Source organism: Hibiscus syriacus, unplaced genomic scaffold, assembly GCF_006381635.1.
Source record: "Hibiscus syriacus cultivar Baekdansim isolate YM2019G1 unplaced genomic scaffold, ASM638163v2 tig00110998_pilon, whole genome shotgun sequence".
Lineage (NCBI taxonomy): Eukaryota > Viridiplantae > Streptophyta > Magnoliopsida > Malvales > Malvaceae > Hibiscus > Hibiscus syriacus.
The window spans coordinates 272,744-282,476 of record NW_024062945.1 but is presented as its reverse complement, the minus strand read 5'-3'; the positions used below and the strand labels follow the sequence as shown (position 1 = coordinate 282,476).

Below are 9,733 nucleotides of genomic sequence, written 5' to 3'. Positions count from 1 at the left end.
GTTACGATATTATTAAGAGTACAATCATAAAAAGGTAAATTGAAATGATCATTTTCGTTTGAGTTTTATTAATTTCTTCTTACTGAATTAAAAACATAAGATTTGATATTTTTGTTTCGTTTTAATTAAGATATCGTCACTAAACGGCCGTTAAACCTTTAACAGTTTTTTGATGTGGTACGATAAATATATAAAATTAAAATTACATTATTTTCACGGAGATAATAGATTGAGTTCTGGTCATTTTCCTTTCATATTTCTACACTTTTGGTCACTTACGTTATCGTTTTATTAACTTTTATTCACTTGGAATTGAGGTATTCATAGACACTTTCTCAAGAGAAAATTACCATGAAAAATGATATCCCATTATTGGATTATTTGGATCGATTGATTTTTCTTCTTGTTCTTTGTTATATTTGACATTATGCAATTTAATCTTTGGAAATTGAATTTTAGTTTGTATAATTGAGATTACACAACATCATTTTATTTTAGATGTCTATCATCTCATTTTTGTCTGAAGTTGTAGTGTTATTATTTGTTATAAAAAAGTTGAAATCTTTCATTATTCTTGAAATATAGCACGAGCCATTAAAAGAAGGCAAATGAGCAATGAGACATAAATGTCTTAAAAAAAAGCAAGGAGAAGAATAATAATGAGGTTGAAAAGAAAATCTATTAAAAATAGATAAATTGAAATGATGTCCCTAAATTAATTTGAATTTATAAAAGGATTATATTTAATATTTTTTTCTAAAGTGGGGGTTAAAATAAAAATTAAATTATTTTACTAACGGTCGCGTCATCAAACTTATCACATTCAACGCTCAAGTGATCAAAACTTAATAAGTTGATAACGTAAGTGACCAAAAGTGTATACATATGAGAGAAAAATAACCAAAATTTAATTCATGTATTATTACGTGAAATGATGTAATTTTAATTTTATATATTTACCGTGTCATGCTAGCAAATTGTTAAAGGTTTAATTATCGTTAACCTTAAATAACCATATGTTAATTACAACGAAACGAAAGTGATCAAAATTTATGTTTTTCAATTCAATGAGAAAAAGTTTATAAAAATCAAACGAAAATGTCATTTCTTAATTTACCCATCATAAAATCATTATAAATTATATAAAATAAATGAATGTATTAAAATTTTAAATATATAAATCATAGAAAATAAATAATATTAAATAAAATTATATTTTAATAATCTGAATTAATTATAAGAGTTTACACGTTTAATTTTTTTAATCTTCGATAACCCAAAAGTAAAAATAAAACCGATTAAATCTAAATCTTTTTTGAGAAAAAAATATTTTTACCACTCAATTCAATAAATGAATTATAATATCTATTCCAATAAACCATTCGTACTGACATGTTGTAATAGAAAATAGAAAATAGAAAAAGCGAAAAATATTTATTTTCACGCATTTCCATTCATTCACTTTATTTTTCACCGCAAAGCCGCTAACTTTTCGTGTATATAAAGTCTCATTTCTCAGCCATTTTCATCCTCTCTATTGAAAAAAGAATTCTCTATTTCTCTCCTTCGTTCCTGTGTCATAACTCGCATTTGTTGGCCTTCTGCTCTTTGGGAGGGTGGTTAGCATGGCGGCTTCTATTTTGTCAGATCTCGGGACCGAGATTCTGATTCCCATTTGCGCCGTGATTGGAATTGCCTTTTCGCTCCTACAATGGGTTCTCGTTTCCAATGTGAAGCTGTCTCCGGGTTCTCCCAGAAACAACGGTGCTGGTGGGAAAAACGACTACGCAGATTACCTCATTGAGGAAGAAGAAGGACTTAATGACCATAATGTTGTTATTAAATGTGCTGAAATTCAAAGCGCCATCTCTGAAGGTTGTTGCTCTTTTCATTTTTCGTTGTGTTTTTAGTGGATTAGATCTGCTTTTCTTTACTAATCTATAGTTTTAGTCTTGTTGGTTTTTTCTATATTGAGTTTCCGTGAATTCTTTTTGGGGTTTTGTGCCTGTTTGCTTGTTTGAATTAGTTAATGCAAATATTTACTTCGAAAAAAACTGGATCTTTTCTTCTTGTTGTGAAACGTTTTGGGTTTTATGTTCTTGAAGTTTAGATCTTTTGTTTCTCATTGTGATTTACATAATGTTTTTGTTTGTGGGAGTTTCTTGGGTTGTCTGCAAAAGTTTTGTGTCGTTTTGTGAATTTTTACGGGGAAAAGAAAGAGTTGGAGCACGAGCTTTGCGTTTCTTCATGTTTTTCTATGTTAGAAGTGCTTGATTTAAAAAAATACAATTGTCAGATATATATATATATATATATATATATATATATATATATTATATTGAAAAACCATGAAAAACTACAGCATCTGCAAGCTGTCTTAATATAAAAATGTGCTTCAATGAATGTTTTCTTCAGATCGAAGTGTAAGATGGGGGAATCTGCAGTTTGGACCCACGTGTATTTAACATTTATATCTCACTATCAACATTGTTTCAAGTTGTTGGTTCTTTTTCCTGGCAAATTGAGAATAGAATCGAGTTCTAGGCCTCTTTAAATCCTATTTTATCCTTTTTTTAGTTTTAGGTTTGTAGCAGATGGTATATCAAAATGTAATTGAAGGAGTTTGTAGCAGATTTAGAACTTATAGCGGATCCGGAAGTCTTAACAAAGACAAAAAAAAATTTCATCTTGGTTTAAAACAAAGACGTGAAAGTTGGATGATTTAATTATCGTCTGAAATATTTGTCATAGTTAAATCTGACTTGAGCACGTGATGCCTTATTTCATGATTTGATATTCTCAATACTTTATTTCACTCTTGGAAGGTTGGAATGCAATGAGCTACTTTCTGATGGGTCATTTCCCTGTTCCTCTTTTTAAATAGTGCTGTTCTTGAAATGTAAAATTTATTTAGATCCAATAAAATTTAATTTTCTATCAACAATTTGGTATAACAAAATGCGGTTAGCTTTATGTTCGAGGCAAATTATTTCAATTTTATCTGTTATTCCATTGTTTCTAGAAACTTGTCGAAGAAGCTTGGATGGTATTTAGAAAACTTTTGCTTGTAAAGAGACAATGTTATGACAATATTACTAAGATTACTGCTATATCTAGTTGCTCTGTTTATTGCCTTTTCTGTTGGCAATCATTGGAAATACTTTACCAGTTAGCTAATTTTTGGATTTATGAGCTTACAGGGGCGACCTCATTTCTTTTCACCGAGTACCAGTATGTTGGCATTTTCATGGTTGCTTTTGCAATCTTGATTTTTGTTTTCCTTGGCTCGGTAGAGGGTTTCAGCACAAAGAGCCAGCGGTGCACATATGACCAATCTAAGATGTGCAAGCCTGCTCTTGCCACTGCCGCATTCAGCACAATATCTTTCTTACTTGGTGCTGTCACTTCAATTGTTTCTGGCTTTCTTGGGATGAAAATAGCCACCTATGCAAATGCTAGAACCACCCTGGAGGCAAGAAAGGGAGTTGGGAAGGCATTTATCACTGCATTTAGATCTGGTGCTGTCATGGGCTTTCTTCTTGCTGCAAATGGTCTTTTAATGCTTTACATTGCCATCAACTTATTCAAGATCTACTATGGTGATGATTGGGGTGGTCTTTTTGAGGCAATCACTGGTTATGGGCTTGGAGGTTCATCCATGGCTCTTTTTGGTAGAGTTGGTGGAGGCATCTATACAAAAGCTGCTGATGTTGGTGCTGATCTTGTTGGCAAGGTGGAAAGGAACATTCCTGAGGATGATCCTAGAAACCCAGCTGTAAGTGACATGTATGAATATGTTATAGCTCTTAATATTTGAGTTCCTTTTCCTTGTCTCGGGTTGTGACTAAGTTGCTCTTATGTTTTCAGGTGATTGCTGACAATGTTGGGGATAATGTTGGTGACATAGCAGGAATGGGATCCGATCTTTTTGGTTCTTATGCTGAATCATCATGTGCTGCACTTGTTGTTGCTTCCATCTCTTCTTTTGGCATCAACCATGAGTTCACTCCAATGTTATATCCTCTCATCATCAGTTCTGTTGGTATCATTGTTTGTTTAATCACAACCTTATTCGCAACTGATATCTTTGAGATTAAGGCTGTTAAGGAAATCGAGCCATCATTGAAGAGGCAACTTATCATCTCCACTGTTCTCATGACAATTGGAATTGCGGTTGTTAGTTGGATAGCTCTTCCATCTTCCTTTACCATTTTCAACTTTGGAGAGCAGAAAGCTGTGAAGAACTGGTAAGCACTTGGTATTTCTTTTGTTGACAAATATCAAGAGTGGTATGATTGTGTTAGAATTCTTGTCATTGAGTTTCTTCTGCAGGCAACTGTTCTTATGTGTTGCTGTTGGTCTTTGGGCTGGTCTAATTATTGGTTTTGTTACCGAGTACTATACCAGCAATGCATATAGGTAACTAGTCTGGATGACATTATTTTTTTCCTTGACTAGTCCTTTAATTTACTGATTTTAACACTTCCTGTACTTTCTCTTGCAGCCCTGTACAAGACGTTGCTGATTCCTGCAGGACTGGAGCTGCAACTAACGTTATTTTCGGCCTTGCATTGGGTTACAAGTCTTGCATTATTCCTATATTTGCCATTGCAGTCAGTATTTTTGTTAGCTTTAGCTTTGCTGCTATGTATGGCATTGCTGTTGCTGCCCTTGGAATGTTGAGCACCATAGCCACTGGATTGGCTATTGATGCTTATGGTCCAATTAGTGACAATGCTGGAGGCATTGCTGAGATGGCTGGCATGAGCCACAGAATACGAGAGAGAACTGATGCTCTTGATGCTGCTGGAAACACCACTGCTGCTATTGGAAAGGTTTTTTTTCACCCACTCAAGCACAAGGCTTCTTTTTCTCATTTTATTCTATTCATGGCGTCTCTGTGTTGGTTCAACATTACTAGTCCTACGGAAGGTTTATTTGTTGTGGTTGACACCTGTGTATTTGGTGAAGTGTTGCATTGGTCTATCGAAGGAGCTTACATTTTCTTGTCATGTCCTAATTTTTGACCTTAGTGTAGCTGAAATTTAGGCGTTATTATCTTGAGTAATTCTTATTTGCCCAGAAGTAGTTTTCATACTAAGGTCAAACTATAGCTGCAATTTTTTCTTGATATAGCTTTATATATTTGCTTGAACACTCTGCCCTTGTTCCCAGGGTTTCGCCATTGGTTCAGCAGCCCTTGTGTCCCTTGCCCTCTTTGGTGCCTTTGTGAGCCGTGCTGATATTTCAACAGTTGATGTATTGACCCCTAAAGTATTTATTGGTTTGCTTGTTGGGGCAATGCTTCCTTACTGGTTCTCTGCTATGACCATGAAGAGTGTGGGGAGTGCAGCTTTGAAGATGGTTGAGGAAGTCCGCAGACAATTCAACACAATCCCAGGTCTCATGGAGGGTACTGCTAAACCTGACTATGCTACCTGTGTTAAGATCTCTACTGATGCTTCCATCAAAGAAATGATCCCACCTGGTGCCCTTGTTATGCTCACACCCCTTTTTGTTGGGATCTTTTTTGGTGTGGAAACTCTCTCTGGTGTCCTTGCTGGATCCCTTGTCTCTGGTGTCCAGGTAATGTTAACTTGTTTAAATATTTGATATTACCACAGCTTTATGATTTGGAAATACATATTAATGCTGCTCGAAATGTTTTCTATAGAAGGTTCGTCCTAATCCATTTTATTTGGGTAATGTTTGCAGATTGCTATCTCTGCATCCAACACGGGGGGTGCTTGGGATAATGCGAAGAAGTACATTGAGGTATCCGTATATTGACCGACCTCCATGAGTTGCACTTCTGAGTTATGATTAGCATTTGTAAGTAATGTCTCTATGTTCATGCTCTGGATTTTGTGAAACGCAGGCTGGTGCTTCAGAACATGCAAGAGCTCTTGGTCCAAAAGGATCAGATCCTCATAAGGCAGCTGTTATTGGTGACACCATCGGAGACCCTTTAAAGGATACATCTGGACCATCACTGAACATCCTCATCAAGCTAATGGCTGTTGAATCACTTGTCTTTGCTCCCTTCTTTGCTACACATGGTGGGCTGCTTTTTAAGATATTTTAAGTGAAGACATTATCTGCTACTCGTCTACCATTTCTGGCACCTCTTAGTTCTTCTCTTCTAGTTCTCATTTTGAAATATATTTAGTTTGTAGCGCATGATGGTATTGACGATGATGGTCAATCTAGGAAAGAGTTGAAACAACATTGTTACTATTATTACTGTTTTGCTCACTGAATGAACGTTTTTGTTGCTCTTAACTTTCTGTCATGAGAATTGACTTGTGCAAATAATGATTCATTCAATCCGAATGGTGCTCCAACCGATTGTTGGAGCAAACCAATGAAAATGATCATGACATTCCATATTTAAACAGTGCCGATTGCTGTCTTTCCAGTTTCAAAGCACTCGATGTTGATAGAAGCAAATTTTTTGTCCATTGAAGTTGTGGTCTTTTTTCAAATATCATTTTGAGTTGGTTCCATCTCCACATTGAACTGTAAAGTAGAACGGTGTGAGAAATGGCATTTTATCAACCATTTTTGTTATTCATATCAATAACAGAACAAAAAAAATCATCGATCGTCGTACTTCAATTGGCTTAAATCATTTGATCAAACGTATAATGCACCAGTTAGAAAAGAATATGAATTTTGTGACATGAAAACCGGTTATTAAATTATTGCAGACGAAGGTACTTCACAAGGCATGCATGCATGAGAATGTTTTTAATACAAAGGTAACGCCTACTGAACGTTGCTTATTCCTCTTATTTCCAACACTCCAAAACACGTTCAGATCAAACTCCAATATCTTCCTGACCTTTTTCTGTGCATCGAAATCAAGTCTGACACAAGTACCTTCATATGCAAAAACTGCTAGGTAGCTTAGAAAGGCATGATCTCAAGATCTGAATTCCACAGGTTCTAGCTATTTGGTAAAGCCAGGTCTTGTGCAAGATGAGTAATTTCCATCCTGCTAATTTGACATAATTGAATAAACTTCAGTTTCCAACTTACAGTTGATTGCTTGATCAAGCCCTAACAGGTTACTACAAAAGCCCAAGACCTAATCAAGCAATCCTGCTATTACATGCAAGTAAGGACACCAAGGTCTGCTAAACAAATAGTCCCTGACTATTAGTTCAAGATGCAATGATATGTATCATAACCACCTGTAACATGACTACATGAAAATTCCGGAAATAAGGTTTATCAAAAAGAGAATCTTCTACTCTAAGCAAACAAACAAACTGAATTCTCCTTCCCTACTAAAATTTCCTCACCAGAGGAAAAAGCAGGAAATAGTAGAATATCTGAAGGCCGATGATTAGTTCATTTCCTCTTCTTAGAAGGTGGCTGAGGAATCTCATCATCCTCATCTTCTTCGTCCTCCTCTTCTTCATCCTCTGCGTCACCGTCATCATCATCGTCATCCCCGTCATCCTCCTCATTGCCATCATCCTCGTCACCACTCCCTCCATTCCCATTGGCTTCAGGTTCATCCTCAGGATCCCCTTCCTCACCTTCTTCAGCTGAGAAATCCTCATCATCTTCATCGTCATCATCTACATTGTCCTCTTCATCTTCGTCATCATCCTCTGTATCACTGCCATCTTTGTTTTCTGGACCAGGCTGTTCTCTTTTTAGAAGTTCGTCAAACGAAAACCTGAAAAAGAAGTCAATACCACCAGTTGTCACTTGTCAGATTTCCTAGCCAATGATTAATGGATGGTAAATTAAGATACAAAAAGGAAAGGAATTCCGTTACCTCTGATCTACTGCAGTCAAATTAAGTGGTGCATTCATATCATTCAACACCGTTCCTGTCTGCAACATCTTAAATAATGTCAGATAAGTATCCTGAGCAAAATGCTATAAACAAGCAAATAAATGATTTAAGCTTCTCATAGGAAACAAGCTTCTAAGCACATTTAATGATGCAGATCGACATTATATGAATATTACCACCCAGAACATAATCAAGATCAAAGAAAGAGAAAAAAAGGAAAAATGGTCCATTGACATAGGGGCGCAAGTAAGAGATTATTTGCAAGCCAACATTTCTTTTTATATTGGCATGTTAGCAACTTATTCAAACGATTAAAATAATCATGTTCATCTTCAAACAAAGATAAATTCAGACTTCCCAAATTGAGTCAGAAATAACCTTGATGCCACAAATCAAGAACCATAAACTAAAATCTTTAATATCAATTTGCAAATTCAGTCCTGTATGAAATGATAACAAAAGCAATCTTACCCAACTTATTCACAAATGGTAGCACACCACACAATATAAAGCTGACCCTATTCCCATATGTAATGGGGTGAGGGGAGGTAAGGTAGTAGGCTGCCCCCAACGGGTTGAGAGCAACTTCCGTGTAAGTCCTCCGGCAGTCAGAATTATGAATTGACTACCGTGGGACGCAATATTGGGACGCATTGTAACACAGACAGAAAGATCCCAAGCACTACAAGGTGCAGGGGAAACGTCCGTTAACGGTTGAAAACCATTAGAAGTGGTATAGAAGGATTCCAGTATCTTATGTTGAATCTAACTAAAAATCAAAATTTGCAGGGCCCACAGGCAGCAATGTCCATCACTGGACATTAAAGAATATGGAATTGTTCAATTGCAGACAACAATACAATAGAAGGTATATTATTTCTAGTAGCAAGATCATGTTAATTGTCGTATCAAAGCTTAAACTAAACTTACATGGAAAAAACCACCATTTCATGTAAGTAAAAGCTTCAGTCATTGAGAAGCAATAAATCGTAATGAAATCAATTAAAAGAGAAAGAAAAAGTGCAAACAAGTTGAAGTCTTCCACAAACGCCTATTCTAAAAATAGGAGGAAAACTTAAGACCCCAACGGGTGGTCCACACAGTTTCAATAGCTGTAAACAAAACTTGTCCTTAACAACAACCAATGTACAAATTCATAACATAAAATGTAGTAATTCTAACACTTTTGTATCTCAAAAACCTCAATGAAGACAAAGAGAGGGTCAAGTCAACCAGCAGATTCAGTAAATGTGTTGGGGAAGAACACACTACAAGCAGCATAACCTTAAAAACAAACAAATGTAATGTCTTTTTTTGGACAAACCCCAAAAAGTAGAACATAGTAAATGAAGCAAACAACACAAGTTTCAAAATGGGGGGGGAACTTTAGAAGTAAATATACCAACATGAGAAGGCAAGCAAGATACTTTCCAGCCAGAACTAAAGTCTCAGCCAACACAGCTTCCATAACAGAACACACCCAGATTCTCTTTTCAACTGGACTGAAACTACCCACCTCCATTGCTGACTTAACTATGCTAAAAACAGAAGCACAGTACTAAAGGAAAAAAAATGAAATCAATTAACAAAAAGCAAAAGACGTTGAAAAATAGTGAAGATACAGAGAAGGAGAAAGAGAAAGACCTTAGCACAGAGTGGTTTCTGGATATGGGTCTGGATCCGATTAGGGTAAACCCAAGGGTTTTTGGTTTTCAAATATTGATATTTAGCAAGGTCGTTTTTGCCGCTTCCAAGAAATACGAAAGTAAAATGATATGGATGAGAAGAGGTAAGTGTAGTGGAAGTAGAGTAAATGGGTTTGGAAATATAATATTTATACAATGCATTAACTTTGAAAAGATCTTGAGAATCAACCAAATTTTGGTTAAGTTGTTTGTCCTTTCACCCGTGAGGCTATGG

General features: G+C 35.8%; 2 protein-coding genes across 2 annotated transcripts; one reads left to right on the top strand and one right to left on the bottom strand.

Annotated features, from left to right (window-relative positions):
* The first annotated feature begins 1,518 nt into the window (after window positions 1-1,518).
* Window positions 1,519-6,286, top strand: LOC120149226 (pyrophosphate-energized vacuolar membrane proton pump-like). Its single transcript, XM_039162087.1, has 8 exons — window positions 1,519-1,875; window positions 3,201-3,775; window positions 3,868-4,247; window positions 4,333-4,419; window positions 4,505-4,835; window positions 5,176-5,586; window positions 5,716-5,775; window positions 5,879-6,286. Exons 1-8 carry the CDS (start codon window positions 1,626-1,628, stop codon window positions 6,083-6,085), a joined length of 2,301 nt encoding a protein of 766 aa, XP_039018018.1. The 5' UTR covers window positions 1,519-1,625; the 3' UTR covers window positions 6,086-6,286.
* Window positions 6,287-6,968: 682 nt separating this feature from the next.
* On the bottom strand, window positions 6,969-9,528 carry LOC120149227 (nucleolin-like). Its single transcript, XM_039162088.1, has 4 exons — window positions 9,458-9,528; window positions 9,216-9,368; window positions 7,793-7,851; window positions 6,969-7,690 (listed from the first exon to the last, which is right to left on the bottom strand). The coding sequence occupies exons 2-4, from the start codon at window positions 9,333-9,335 to the stop codon at window positions 7,357-7,359; spliced, it is 513 nt and encodes a 170-aa protein (XP_039018019.1). The 5' UTR covers window positions 9,336-9,368; window positions 9,458-9,528; the 3' UTR covers window positions 6,969-7,356.
* Window positions 9,529-9,733: the final 205 nt, after the last annotated feature.